At 40.5% G+C, this 15,382-nt stretch overlaps 1 protein-coding gene across 2 annotated transcripts in view; it reads left to right on the top strand.

Annotated features, from left to right (window-relative positions):
• Window positions 1–3,267: 3,267 nt before the first annotated feature.
• PPP2R5C (protein phosphatase 2 regulatory subunit B'gamma) overlaps window positions 3,268–15,382 on the top strand; it is an 81,743-nt gene continuing 69,628 nt past the window's right edge. Inside the window, exons 1-2 of one of the 2 annotated variants that reach the window (XM_027458159.3) lie at window positions 3,268–3,429; window positions 4,692–4,757. In XM_027458159.3, coding sequence (XP_027313960.1) covers window positions 3,403–3,429; window positions 4,692–4,757 — 93 coding nt within the window. In that variant the 5' untranslated portion in view covers window positions 3,268–3,402. Of the gene's footprint in view, window positions 3,430–3,764; window positions 3,908–4,691; window positions 4,758–15,382 lie in introns of those variants that run through there. The other variant, XM_005020728.6, reaches the window with a different exon arrangement.

Below are 15,382 nucleotides of genomic sequence, written 5' to 3'. Positions count from 1 at the left end.
CTTTGCAGCTTTTGATGTTAGGCTGTACAGAAGAGAAGTCTATTGCAGGTGCTCAGGGCTGAAGAAGTAGTTTATTCCCCCAGACATAATTCGGTAGTTTCACTATTCCTGACAAGAAAGTTATCTTACCTAGCAGTTCAGCCTGAACACAAGATTAGAAAAAATGTTTAAATTTCAACTCATCTATTCCAGCCTCTTCACTGCCAGTGGTGCTTGAGTTTTCATTTTTCTCTTTACGTCTCACACAGGGTGCCAGAAAGCAGAATAAATCTGCTTCAGTCAATAAAGAATTTTGAGAAACAGCTTGCCAGTGTTTGACAATTATGTATAATGATGACAGTTCACTGGCTTCTCAAACCTTGTCCACAAGTGCGGCTGCATAGCTTCAGCTGAGCCAAATTAACAGCTCACTGGCAAAAAGTCTCATTGTCTCCTGTCTTCCCTGCTCAGTTAGTTTTCTGCTATTTTAGCAAGTTGAATTGGCATACCACCCAATTAAACAAGAGATGGGGCGTGGAAAGCAGTAACACTGTACAACTGGGAATGGACAATGTTATCCCCATCACAGTGGCAGCAATCTGTTCAATAAACTCAGTACAGAGCATGAATGCTTAACCTTTATAAAAAAATAATAACCAACATAGTTGGAATGGACTAACCATGTAAATATTCCCCCTTCATTGGCACGCTGGACACATGGCCCAGTTTCAAGCTATTAAATATTATACAGCTATTTTATACAAGGCATAAAACTATTTGGTGTTTTAACTTTTGCAAGTTTAGATAATTCAGTCAATACAGTAATAATAAAAAAAAATATTAGCTGTGATACATGCTTTTTTTTTTTTTTTTACTGTTTTATTTACAGAGATAGCCTAATCAGTCTGAATCTGTTCTGGTTTTTGAAAATATCTAGTTTGCATGAAACATGTTCAGAAGTTAAGGCAGATACTAATATAGTCATACTCACACTCATATTACATTACTTTATTTACATAGTTTATCCTACTGAGTAACAAAGTAATTAGGCCTACAGTGATACAACACCATAGTAAAAATAAGATTTCAACTCAATGCTGTGTGAAAATGTAAGTCACTTATCTTATTCTCATATTTTAAGATACTAGAGCATACACATGGAACTATTTTTCTTGTAAACCACCTCCACCCACTGATTATTTCGTATAATACAGTAGGCCTTGAAAAATACAATTGCTTTCTGTTACTGGTGAATGAGACTTTCCTCAGCAAGTGAGGTGAGGGGGAGTCAAGTTTTCACAAGGGTTTCTACACATGTGGTCACAAAGAAAACCTCCCAAATGTAAACTGAGTCGGTGCCATCTTTTGAACCTGTACTCAGTCTGATGTATTGATTCAAGGTTTTCCGAGCTAACAGCAAAATAAGCACAGACAATTTTTGCTGCTACTATTCATGAGTAGGTGGGTAACAATGATGTTGACTGAGTTTTTTCAGTATTTGGAAAAACCATGAGCACTAGCAAGCACAAAGGAGGCCAAGAGCCAATGAGAAACTCATTAAGCTGCTTAAACTGATCTAAATCTAGGCTGTTGAGGTCACATCCCGCCCCCGCCACATATTTCCACCCCCTTCCTTCGGCCAACGCTAGTGTTTACAGAAACAGGTGGTGGTGTGCCAGTTCAAGGGAAGAAAAAAAAAATAAAATAAGCAAAAACACGAAACCCCACATCATTTTAGGGGTAGAGTTTTCCACCTGATCAATTCTATGAGCTGGTTTAAGGGGCTGCACAGTACCAGCATCAGTGCAGAGGAGTAAGACAGGAATACAGCAGCTGGGAATTAAGAGTAGTTTAAGCTTCTGTGAAACTGGAACTTAACAAAGAACTGGAAGCTCTGGAGTTTATCCTCAGCTGTACAAACCCTTTCATTCACCAATCAAACTGCAGACTACAGATGGAAACAGATTTATTTCTCTTGCTATCTATGTCCAAAATCCATGTTGTTTTGTTGGTCAGAAGTCCTATTTAGTAGTAGTAACTTCTTTGTGACTGGTTCCTAACAGAAGCACAACAGTGATAACAGCACCTCAATTCTAAATCCTCAGACCAGAGAAGATTAGAGAAAGGATAAGAAGCAGACATAATTTTTTTTCTAGCACTTAAGAAGCAGGGAAGGAAGGGGCCTGAAGCAAGAGGAAGCAACTCTCTGTACTCAGTAGAATGTCTCGTAGTGCCTCAAAAAGAGGAAATTTCTTTGTCCTTTGACCACAGCAAAGGCAGAGTGTTCAAATATAGTGGATATAAACTTATGTTAGATATCATCACATCAGATACGAGTACGTATTAGAAATCCCAGTTCCTAAAAACGAGAGCATGGCTGCTAGCTAGGGCTGCCTTTGATACTCGCAGGCTGAGTAAGGAAGATCAATTTCTCTTTCATGTTGGTGTTTGTTAGGCTGTAATTTTTCTATCCGTTATCAGCACAGCACAATTAGTATTTAATAAGCATGCCCAATCTAAATTTTAAATGTTTTATATCTTGGCATTATTATGAGGATTAACATCTCCTTTTTCCTCAGCTAATGGTAGTTTGGAGCTTAGTCAGGCCAGGTGAGAAACGCAATGTGTAACTTTGCCAGTAGAAGCATATACACCTTTCTTCTTTTGTCTAAGAATATCGTTGATTTTCGCATTCTGACTTTGAAAGATTAAAGAGCAACTTCGAAAGTTGCCATCTGTAAAAACAGGCTGGAACTACGCAAAGTTCGCCTCTTCCTTACCCACCTCCTGCAGGCAGGCAGCGAGGTCCCCCAATTAATGACGACCACAAGACTTGTATGAGGCCAAATGTTTTTATTTTGGCTTTGTTTTTATTATTTTTTTTTTCCTCCCTCACACACCGGCTGCACCCGCACCTGGGACCGCTGCCCCTCAGCGAAGGGCGGGCTCCGGAGGGCGACACACGGCGAGCAGCGGGGCTGAGGCGCCACAGCCCGGCCCTCGCTGCCCACCTCGAGGCGGGGCTGGGGGCGCGGGACCCTCCCCACAACCGGGGCGGAGCCGGGGGAGCCCCGAGCCCCGCGCCCCGGGCCCGGGCCCTGTCAGCGGCCGCCAGCGGAGCGTGACAGGAGGGGGGGGGGGAGGGGGGAAGAGAAGGGGGGGGCGGCGAGCCCCGCCTCCGAGGTGACGCCACTGGAGGCGCCGTTCACGTGACGCAGGCAGCCAATGGGCGGGCAGCGGCCCCGCTCTCCGCGGGCGGGGGGCGGCGGAGGAGGGAGGAAGGGGGCGGGGGGAGGGGCTGAGGCCGCCGCCGCTGGAGCCGGAGCCGGGGCCGGAGCCTGGGGGGGGGCAGCGGCGGCGGAGGCGGCGGCGGAGGCGTGAGGCCGAGCGGGGGCTGTGCGCCTGGGTGGCCGCGGGGCGGCCATGCCGAATAAAAACAAGAAGGAGAAAGTGAGTCGGGGGGGTGGGGGGGGGCAGGCAGGCCCCGCGGGGGAGGAGGAGGAGGAGGAGGAAGAGGAGGAAGGCGGGGAGCCCCCTGCCGCCATAGGGGGGGGGGGAGCTGAGGAAGGGGCGGGCCCCGCAGGGCCTAGCCCAGGGTGTGAGGGGGTTTGGGGAGGTTTTGGGGGGGTCCCCGGGGAGCCTCGGTATGGGGAGGCCCGGCCCGGAGGGGCTGGGGGAGGGGAAGGGGGAAGGAGGTGAGGGGGAGGGCGGGGGGGCGCCCCCAGGGCTCTGTGAGCGCCGTGGGGGGGGCTCGGGGCTGCCCCTCTCGTCCTGCCCCTGTCCCTCTCCTCCTCCTCCTCCTCCTCCTGCTGCTGCTGCCGGGCAGGGCTGGGTGTCAGCCGCCCAAGGGGGTTCATGCACGAGTTGGAGGAAAAGTTCCAAATCCAGCCCAGGCGGCTTCACGTGTTGCGCTTTATTCGTGTGGCAGGTAATTAGGAATCAGGGAACCAGGGGGAGTTGGGAGCAGCGAAGTAGCCCGGCTCATCCAGCCGCTGTCCCGCTGGACCTTCGCTGTTTGGTTTGGTTGCCTTCTGCCCGCCTGCTAATTTTTCGAAGTTGCTTTGAAATTTAGATGGGTGTTGTGATTTGTGGTGTTCTTTTGGTTTCATTTTTAATGGTTTTCACGATATCCGAGCCCCCTGTGACACTAAAAACGTTTAAACTTCTCATTGCTTTTCTTAGAATTAGCAAATCTCACAAATAAGCAGTGGGTGAAAGATCCAAGTAGAGCTCTGCGAGGGAGATACCGGAGTTGTGGGCCTGTGCCTAAAACTGGACTTTCTAGTGCGTAGAACACCAGGAGCAGACAAGATAATGACGTGCACAATGCCTCCTGCGATGATGCTTGTTTCAAACTTAAACTAAGTGTAAAAGCTCCTGAGGCCAAAAGCCAGGTAGCAAGGCCAAGTTTTTAGACATGGTTCAAGTCACTTGCATTCTTACCTAGGTAAAATCTTAGCTCTGTATACTGTATGGGTGAGTTTTGAGGCATTGATACAATTCCAAAGCTGTCCTTAAAGGTGGAAAATGTTTAAAGCAACTTTGTAGAGACTGATGGTTCAGTATTAAGGTCTTCCAGTTAAACGGTATCATTTTTGTCCTATTGATTTTAATATTCTCAGAAGGCGTCTGAAATACTAATTTCTTGACTTGAAAATCTCTCTAAATCTCCTTTTCCAAGTAACTTAGACTGTGAACTTTTTTTTTTTCAGGAACCTGCAAAATCAGGCAAAAGTGGGAAAAGTGGCAAAGATGGACAAGAAAACCAAGAACATGAGGTAAAAACTACTAGAATATGTAGTCTTTCCAGGCAAATTTGTGATGACTTTTCAGAAGTCCTTCTGGACTGTTATAATTTTGAAGTGACAGGTGGAGTTTCTGGAACTACTGACCTGGTATTTGATATAAAGTCTTTTAAGACTCAAAAGAAAATGCTTTTGAAGAAGTTATTCTTATGTAGAGTAACTTTAGAGATCTAGCTTGCTTGCTACAGTCTTAAACACTCATCTGTTTCCTCTTTGGTTGCGAAGGGTACATCTATCTTATTTTCTGGTTTTATTGTGAGGTTTGGGGCTTGTCTTTTAGCTGCTTATTGCAGTTTTTAATCATTCTCTGTAATTCCTAAAGCTCTCTTCTTGGAACCTTTTGATGTTAGCAAGTCAGTTAAGTGTAAGTAGCCTGTTGTATTATCAGGAGACCTTAGGCTTAATCAAAGGCTGCCATTTTTTTTGTTGTTGTCTAATTTCTGTGTGTAGGTATACAATAGGGTGTTCTATTTTTGACTGATTATTGTGTTGTTACTGTGGCATGTTTTTTCTTCTGCATTGCTGTCTGTTTTGCCCACTAGCAAGGTGCAGTGACTTGAAAGGGGTCAGTTAAATCCTTACATGCTGCCTTTCTCACATTCACCTGGAAACACAGAATTAATAGCTCTGCTTCATCTGGAAGTCCACTGTTTATTTACTTAAAAGTCTTAGTAAAACAAAATACTCATCCAGCTTTACCACTTTTTCTCTCTCCCAAATGATTATGGGGGGGAAGGGAAAGAATGTTTTTCCTGCAGAGCGTGTAGTCTTTCTGATGCGTCTCAATGAGTTTTCATTCTTTTCTTGTGCAGAAGGATGTGTGCTACTGTCACTACAAGATTTAATGACTTTATGAATTACATTTAAATATTTTTGCAATTTCAGATAAAAGAATTCTGAATTTCGGCAGAGGGAACTCATATCCTAGCTACTAGGAAAAAAGCCCTTAGAATGAAATCAGAACCGTATCAGAGTGTAGATGTTTATAACAGTGCCAACGTATAGTTAACATATTTCATTGTGATGCATTCTGTTTTTACAGTATTGCTATAGTGTTGAAAGAGAATTACTTCTTGACTAGTTCCTGTGCAGTTGTAAGGCTTGCCATTATCAGTATCTTTGCTATATGTTGGTTGACTGGTTATTTTCTCATGCTTCTGAACAAAAAGCTGGTGAGACCAGAACTAATTTTTTTGGTCCTTCAGGATAGTGTGTAAACCTCCCACAGTAAACTAGTGAAGTGCTTTAAATGTTAACTGAAAATGTAGGTTCCTTTCTTTCCACATGTGCAGATAAAGAAAGCTCTTTCTTTTTTGATATTTGAAATGTGTGAGAGATTAATCTCAGTAGAAGAGCATGTTGTAGTATTCATGCATTTTTTGTTCTCTTTCCAAGTTGAATTCCCAATGCAAAGTACAGTTCTCTTAGATTATTGATGATACTTTGTCATATGTGAGTAAGGACAGAACGGGAAAGGGACTGGCAAACTGATGAGAATGTGACTGGCACGTATACTGTGATTGCCATTCCCAGTGGGCATTGTTTAGTCTCCAGACAATTTTGAACACCTCAGTGCTTGACTCATTAACTTAATTAATAGAGTAATTGCACGCAAATAGTAATATGGAGTTTGCATTCTAATGTGGCTGGCTGTAACAAAGATGTATGTTAGCTGGTGCTTATAGATGCAGAAGAGAAGCTATTTGTTAGCATAGCGAAGACTAGTAAATATAGAAGTGCTCTGGAACATGCTATTAATACACTTTTTAGATTTTTTTTTCTTATAAGAAGGTTGTCTTCTTGTTTCCTTGTTCCTGTGTTTTAACGTAGCTTTTTAAAGATCCTCATCTAGACTGTGAGTAGGTTTAGAAATATACTGGTTCATGTAATTTTTTCATCAAACTGAATTTAATGGGTATACATCTAATGTAAATGAATGTAATGCAGATGGCAGATTTTAAAGACTAGAAACTGCTATTCAAAGAGCAGGGACAACACAAGCAGCAGCATCCCACAAATACTGTATTTATAGATGCTTTTATAACACTTACCTAAAATCATGATGCCTTGGACTTCCATAGATGAAAATATAAACAGTTCTTAATAATTTGCAGAAAGAAGTGTGTTTCCTGTTTCGTGGTCAGGGAAATGAGATTTTGGTTGAGTGAAGCTATACAGTAAGTTTGTCTGATGAGGGATTGAAATGATACCTGGTATGCATGGTAAGTGTATGCATGCTGAACGAGGATGAGAGGGACTTGAGCTGGTACTTGGGTCACTTCGTAAATTTCAACAGAAACACATAAATGTGTAGGTAAGTATGTATGGAAGTTGTAAAGTGTAGCTGCAGTGCACAAGTGACCTGCTGAAGTAAATACCTCTCTGCTTACATCTCAAAGAATCCCACTGTAGTTGTGTTTGAAAACAAGGTCCATCTTGTCTGTTTTCATATCTCCGGTGTTCCCAACATAAAGATATTCAGGAGGAAAAAATACAAGATGGTTCTTCTTGCATTGCCTGTGCCTTGGTTACTTGATATATTACAAAAAGAGCCAGGCTAGAGAAGACCAGAGGTCTGTATTGTTTGGTATTCTCTATGTGGTAGTAGCTAATACTTAAGAAAAGGGTTTGAGTAACAGAGTGGATGTATGGTTTTCCATTCAGGCATGCCTTTCTTTCAGCCAGTGTGTGGCTTAGAAGGTTGCTTTCTAGCTGAGGTGTTATATAAAGTTGTTTTCATATTATTAGTGATTTAACAGACTTTTCTGTATAGTCGTCTGTAGATTTTTTTTTTTCCAACCTCCCTGTTTAATATCTGCTAGGTGAGAGGGTTCCATTTCTTTGGCTGTCCTGTTCCTGTGATCCTTCTGTTCTGTTACACTTTTAGTGATGGAGCTCCCAGAGCTGTACACAGTGCATGGGGTGAGAGCAGTTTGTGTTTGTGCTGTAATAACTGCGTTCCAGCTTCCAGTTATTGAACACTTCACAAAAGAGCTAATAGGATTAAGTTCACATCTAACTTTAGCTTGTAGCCTGTTAGTAAACACTAATGAATTAAAGTAAATAATTGCCAGAACAGTTGAATCTATTCCTTTAGGTATAGCCTTATACCTCAGTAATTAGTCCAGGGTATTCTTGTCTTCAGGTTATGCACAAAGACACAGTCTGTGTATTGTTTTCTTCTGTGTGGGGATAGTGCCTTCCTCTGGTAAAACACTTGGGGATTTGTTTACCAGGGACCAAAACCTATGATCAGAACTTAAACACAGATTGAAGAAAAATGCCCAGGTGTGGGGGGTTTTAATGCCGGCACTTAAGAACTGGTGGACGTTCCCTGTGACTGACCTCGCCTTTGCAGAAAATACTTTCCTTGTGGATAAGCTTCATCGTAGGGTTCCGTTTTCTCTCAGTGGTTCAGAGGTCTGCTTTTGGGTTAAAGCAGTAGTAATTCATGGTCAGGTATATGCAAGGGGAGAAAAATGAGGTCTTCCCTCTCTGTTTTTTCACTATTAGAGGAGTGTTGTCTAGGAAAAACCTAGAGTTTTTAAAAATTAAAGTGTTTCTTACAGTACTTTAATAATAGTCTTTAGGTACAACCACAGGGGAAGGAAGTTGACTTTAACCCCACAGACTCTTATTTCTGTGTGCTTTGATTGTGGGAATGCATGTGCTAAAACTTGCACTTTTCACTGGTGACACCTGTTGCTGCACAGGCACCTAGAATCGCTCAAAAACTTAACATCCCAGAGCTAGACTCTGTTGAACCTGCAGGTGAATCCCTAACTGCTTCATGTTTTTGCTCCCTGCTTTGGTATTGATGTTGAAATTAAAGTCTTTGCACCAAAACGGCCTGGGAACACATGGACAATTGGCAGCTCAGGTTCATCTGGGAAGTAGAAGGGGCAGAGGTAGCTGGTGACCTTTACAGGCACAGGTGACAGGGTGATGCCTCTTCTAGATCTAGCAGGGCTGCTTTAAGGCATGAAACTTGTAACTTCATTAATTTTGAATATAGATGCTGGGCAGCCTGTAGTGGGGGAAGACAGCCATTGTTTAACAAAGTATTGGCTTGATGACTTCCAAATAATGAACAGAAATCATAGCTCTTCCTTCAAGTTCTTCTGCCATGCAGAACAGCAAACGGAAGGCTGATGTGGTTTAAGTAGTGTGTGTATTATCTCATTGTTTCCATGTACTGCCCTACTTGGGTGTTTTCTGCTTTAAAAGTTTTCTTTTTGCGATACAAAACATACTAAAATGCAAACTGCAGTGGCCAGTTTCCTTGCTGTGCAAGAAACTGTTTGATTTATTGACAACATGTGTTGCAAATGTCAGATGATAAACAGTGTTGAAACCAATTTTCAAATATTAAGAAAAAGCTGTGCTAAGTACTGATCCATACCTCTGTCCTACCACCATCAGCCATCTCTTTTCAGTAAGTTTATTAAACACAGGTAATAACTTCAGTGCAGCAATTTTAAGCTTTGTTTTTAGGGGTCTTGTTTTGTAAAGTTGTTGTTTTTTAAATTATTTTCTTAAGCAATAAGTGGCAATATTTTTCAGGATTGATAGTGAAAATGCAGAAATCATTGCATCTTTAAAATGCTTTAGCAAAAGTAAAGATTTGTCTCTGCAAGAACCTTGACAAGTGTCTGTCTTTCCTAGAGTAGCCAGGATACAGTGGGGGAAGGCTATTGATATTCTCGTTACCACTTTTACTGATACCTGGTTACATGCACACATACCGTTGCCAGTTTCCTTAAAAATAGTATTAAAAAAGGGAGAGAAATAGAAATGACATTGTTAAGAAATCCTCACAAAACTATCAGACATCACGTGAAGAAGTAGCGTGATGTTAAAACAAGAACTAGGAATAAACAAGCAATGAAATCCAGCACTTTTTGTTAACAGGCTCCTATGACCTGTTGCATCAAGAGTAATTTAGACAATTGACTCCACATTTTCTGTATACTATTCCTTATTTTTCTCGTGTTTTCTGTTTGTGATTTTCATTGCAATGCTATTTAAGAGGTTGTACCAGTTATTAGTAACCCTGAGCAACAAAATAAATATGATATATAGAGGCTCTTACACAGTATCTAGCTTCTCAGGAGGTTTTTCTACTTCAGAGTTTTTAAAGTTATATTTGAAATTCTTAGCACAGAGGAGTGTTTATTAGGCAACCTGTTGGGGACTACAGCAGAGGAGCATGAGGTCGGATGGAGAATAATTCTCAACAAATTTTCTCCCATTGCTCATGTGTAGTGGGACTGATCCTAAAAGACTTCGGAAATAACTTCTTGTGACAGATCATTCTTTCAGTCAGCTGAGACTATCCTGTTTTAATTGTTTAGTACAGTAAGTTACACTGGTATGTAATTCAGTGTATATGTATTTGTTGTCACATATAAGGTGGCTGTCTCTTAAGCTCCCTTCCTTGCTCTTGTCAGATGAGCATCCTCTGTTACTCAGTGGCACAGCATTTTTGGATACGTTTGGATCAGGATATTTGAGGTATAATAAGATTCTTCTGTACTTGTTGTTCTTCATAAAAGCAGATGTCTTTTACACAGAGATATTTGGCATAGATCAGGTCTGTATTATTCAATTAATGCCTGATGTTATGTATTGATTTATTTCCAATATAAAATTGTTTTAAGGGTTTTGGTAAGAGCTTCCTACCATGCTGTCAGTTGGATTCGAGTCATAGAGCCATGGAAGTCAGGTATGGCTGGCAGCCTGTGATAAAGCATCCCCCAGCCCTCCAGCATTCAGTGGGCCAAACGAATAAGCTGTGGTTGTATCATGAGTACAGCACGTAGGAAACCTGGCTGTACCCTCGCTGTTTTTTCAGTATGTATTCAGCAGTGTGTCCCAGTTGGACTCGTATGCTGAAAAGCCCGCGTTTTGAGGAGTCAGTCCCATGCAGCAGTTAAAATTTATTTGGCAACTGGTCTTCCTTGATTTGGAAGAAGAAAGGTTTTCATATTATGAAATATTTTTTTTAACAACCAGACCTTTCAAGCTGGAATCACAGAGCAGCTATAAACAGACAGTATTAGGCCTGTTTTTCAAAGCTTTTCTGTCGCACTTGGGATTTTACTTCTAATGTAGCAAAAATAGGGCTTTAAACCAAAACTGCATGTAAAATGAGGATGGATTTTTGTCATGTATCAGCTATGTAAATGAAGTCTATAGGCTTTAGGTTTTTTGTTGTTGTTTGCTTGTTTCTTTTTAAGCTGGTATGTCAACTACTTTAAAAAATATATATATTAATTTAAAAACTAACTTTTGATCATGGCTTGCAGTTCTAATTTTCTTTAGTAGAGAATTTTTAAATGGGTTAATCTAACAGTTGAAAAATATTTCAGTGTAGCAAGTAAATACAGTCTTAGCATTAAATGAGGTGCTATTTACTGATTAGAAAGATGCATTATGTGTTACTGTTAAAGCAGACATGCATTTTTTTATTTTTTAACTTCTCTCATTTCCTATTTCCAATTTTTATTGATATCTCATCTTTTCTTTTTGGGGAATTGGAAAGCCCTTCTGTATCCAAAGCAAATATACCTTAATAATGAATGCTGAAATAGTTTAACAAAGCTTATGCAATTTTTATATTATACTTTCTAAATGAATTGATTTAATAAATGCTCAGTATTTTGTACTAAATACTGCTATAAGAGTATTGTTACCTAAAATGAGTTATTTCTGAAAACATGATCCTATGGCCTTCAAGTTCTTACACAACGATGGCAACTACTTGCCTCACACATGATGTGTTAGGTCTTCAGTGTGCAGTTTGTTTTAGTACCTGCTATGCTTTCCCTAAGCATACTCTTAAGCTCTCTGGATCCCTCCTGAATGAAAACAGAGCAGCAAAGGCTGTTCTCATTAAAAGGGACAAAATGCTCTTTGAAAATGAGCGTTAGTAGTTCGGAAATTGAAAACATCCTTTTCACCCTTTGTTTCAATTGGTTTCTCTTTTCTTTTTAAAGATGTACTGTTCCTTAAATTTTGAGAGGGATCAATTGTTCAGTAATGTGTTATGTGTAACAGAATTAGCAATGTAGCTATCCCATGTGGAATACAAGCAGTAACAAATAACAGATACATTTTGAATCTACTTTAAATATATGTTTAAAAATATTAAATCTTGTTTTGTTTTCTCTCAACTTCAAATGAAGTTGGAATACATTTATAGTTCTACAAGTGGGATGGTAGGGGCATTTTGAGTGTGGCTTTTTTCCCCTGCTAACAGGCTTTGGGAGCCAATAATAGTAAAGCTGGGAAACAAAACCCTGCCTCTTTCTTGAATATAAATCTTAAAATATGACTGTCAAATATTATTGTTTGCTCCATCATTGCCATTATAGCAATTACAACTTAAGCAGGTTTCTTTTTGCTGCCCAGTTTAGCAGTCTGAAGTACTGAAAAGTAAACTTTTCTAGAGACCTGTAAAATTAAAGATTAAATTATTTGGTGTAAGTGTTCTTTAGAAGTGGCCAAGGTTACTGCTATACTACTAAAAGGTCTGGGAACCTTGTCATGCACTGTAAATCTCTTGTATGGCACACAATACAAAAAACAATTGGTGGGTGGTGTGGGGGAGCAAAACAATTTCAGTGCAAGTGTGTGAGCTGAGAAACTGTTAGGAATAGATTCAGGAGCACAGGAATACAAACATCACTGGTAAAGCGGTGTATATACTAGCTTAACCTCATCATTAGCTTTATTTAATTAGAAATTACAGCAGACTATAGGGATTGGGGCTTAAAGCTTGTAAAGTGTGTGTGTGTATTGTTCCCACATTTGAAGGATAGCAAAGAAACATAAAGGTACTTCTTGTTGGATTATTTTTTTTTTTGAAAGTAAAAGGCAGTTCAGAGAAAAATTAAAATTGAAAACCAAGAATTAATGTAATTTAAGCCAGGCCATCATTTATTTAGATTCTTCATCTCTGTATTTATATAAATGTTTTGAAATAATACTGAGGACCTTATCTGGTTTTAATCCTATTATTTAACTGATGGTTGCAGGTAACAAAATAGACTCTTCTGAGGGCATTTGTTTCTTTGAAGTCTCATTATAGAAAACACATTAAGAAACAAATGCTGCCTTGCTGCATGTGATTGTGAAGTACCAGGTGCCTGCTGATGGTGGTGTTCCAGCAAACACAGCATTGTGACTGCACCGAGTCTGAGCCCGGGCACCTGATTGCCAGTGCTCCTTGAAAACTGTGACTGTGAATGTTGTCAAGTTGCAGTGCAAGAATCTTTAGGCTGCAGTACACAGAGCTGAGATGTTTGGCAATTATCAGGGTTGGTTTGATGTGTTGCAAGGCAAGGGTATTGCAACAAGGCTGGGTTGGTACAAGTCTTTAGAAGATCAAATTTGAGCTGCGTGTGCAAGCACCTGACAGGAAGTACAAGCAATGCTTTCTGTTATAAGTAAATGCTAGCAAGAAAGGCAGAAGAGTTTCAGCAAGTTGTAGGCCAGTCTTCTAAAATAGTCTGTGGCCGTAAAACCTGCTGTGGTGCACTGCTTGAGAGCAAAGAAGGGCAGATGACCTTCACTGCTCTCGGGGAACTTCCCAGTCACAGCTGCAGTTCAACAAACTCCATCTTGTGTCTGACAATACACTGATGGATCTCCATAGGTATACATCAAGAATAGCTGGCAGTAATATTGCTATATGTAAATGCAAAATCACAGTTGCTAAACGAGTACCACAGTGTAGCTCGGTGTGCACTGATTAGTGTGCTAAAATATATAAACGTTATCAACTGAGCTGAAAAGACATTCTTTTCATTTATTATAATAACAGGAATCCTCAAAGCTTTCAGATGCAGCTTTTGCCAAATAAAAACATATGTTAGCTGAGACTACCACTATCCTGTGCATCTCTACCACTGAGAGAACTGTCAATGATGATGACTGTACTTGGTAGAAAGGCAGCTGCAAATACTGTTTTAGCAGGCGAGTCTAAATATCATTCTGGTAAATGGGAGAGAAACAACAGAAACCTAAATGCAACCTGTGTGAAACTGACCGAAGCTGTCAGTGCCATAAGCAGGATCTTTGGAAGCTTCACTATAAGTTGTCTGTCTATCAGTCCTGTGGCTGTGAAGCTAGTCAGCAACAGTGGTAAGAATCGTCAACAAAGTGAAAACCTCAGAACTATTTGCCATCAAAAATGGTACACAGCAAGCATGTTTTTTTCTCTGCTTTTCCTTTAACAGTTTTGTTAATGGAGCAGCGCACCTTTTTATAGGTCTAGATGGTTAAGAATCCATATTGAGTTTCATATAGTTTGCAATGTCTCTACAGATCAAAAGTGCTGAAGATAAAGATCATACCAGGTTGGTCCACACCAAACTCCTTACCAGTGATTGGACATTACTGTGCAGCGTGAATGTGAATTATTGTAGCTAGTCTTAATGGCTCTGTTGTGTGGTATCTTTAATACCGTAATAATAAAAGTTTGTTCTGAGATTGTCCTGCATGTTGAACTTTTACCTGGAAATTTTGCTCTAGTCATTAGGAAGTGTTTCAAGATGTGTTGTTGTTGGAGGCCTGTAAATGTGGTGGAGGACTGTCTTTCACATTAGTTTCAGAATGCGTGGTATTGTCCAAGAGAAGATCAGTGACACTGCTTAATAAAAAAGCTCTCAAGGGATGTGTTCTTAGAAAAAAGAAGGAAGGTGACAAATCCTCTTCCTCCCCAGTGGAGGGGAATAATATAGTGCCCTAAGAATTTACAGGTACAAGCCTGAAGGAACAAAGACAGCATATCTTACCCACATTGATCAGAGAAAAGATCAGTAAAAGCATTATGACAAAATTCACAGCACAGGCATTTTCCTATAGGCTTTAACTTCAAAATAATGCACTGCCATCAGAAGGTGGGGCATGGTTGTTCTTTGTGGAGTTCAGGGTGAAAACTGCTGCGGTTGCAATAAATAATATATTAAAGTATTCTGAGTTTCAACATATCAATTCACAGTTGTTTTTTGCTTTTCTTCAAGGCTGGTAAATTAACATGCGGAGATTTCAGATCTCCTAGCTCAAGCAAGACCTGACTGTAGGATGGTCATCTTTGAACATCTGGAACTTTGACTACAGGGCTGATTTCAGTACTCTCTTCTCAGTCCCAACTGCTAATTTAATACCACTAGCCCACTTCTTGAAAGTGTGCCATGGGTTAATTACCATGTTGATTGCTTCTGGGCCATATGTCAGGTATGGCCTGAGCGTGTGCCCAGCCTCAAAGCAGAGCAGTGAATGAAGAGCTGCAAAAGAGACAGTTCTGAGGCAGAGTTTGAGATGATTGGAGTCTTAAGAGATTTTCACACTGCTTTGAAGTTATTCAGAGTGGAAAAACTGAATGGTATTTAATTTTTTAACTGCTTTCCATCCATTTTGACACCTTTATCTTTGATTTTAGTTCTCGTCTCAAGAGATTAAATTAAATTTAGACTCTCAGCTTAATTACATTGAGTATACATTGGACCTCTACGTCTTGGCCAAATTATTTTGATTATATATTGGACCCTTATATGTTTTTGAAAACGAAGTTGTAAATGCCCCTTTTATGT

This window comes from Anas platyrhynchos, chromosome 5 (genome assembly GCF_047663525.1).
Source record: "Anas platyrhynchos isolate ZD024472 breed Pekin duck chromosome 5, IASCAAS_PekinDuck_T2T, whole genome shotgun sequence".
Lineage (NCBI taxonomy): Eukaryota > Metazoa > Chordata > Aves > Anseriformes > Anatidae > Anas > Anas platyrhynchos.
The sequence above is the reverse complement of the archived record's forward strand: the minus strand, read 5'-3'. Positions and strand labels throughout refer to the sequence as shown.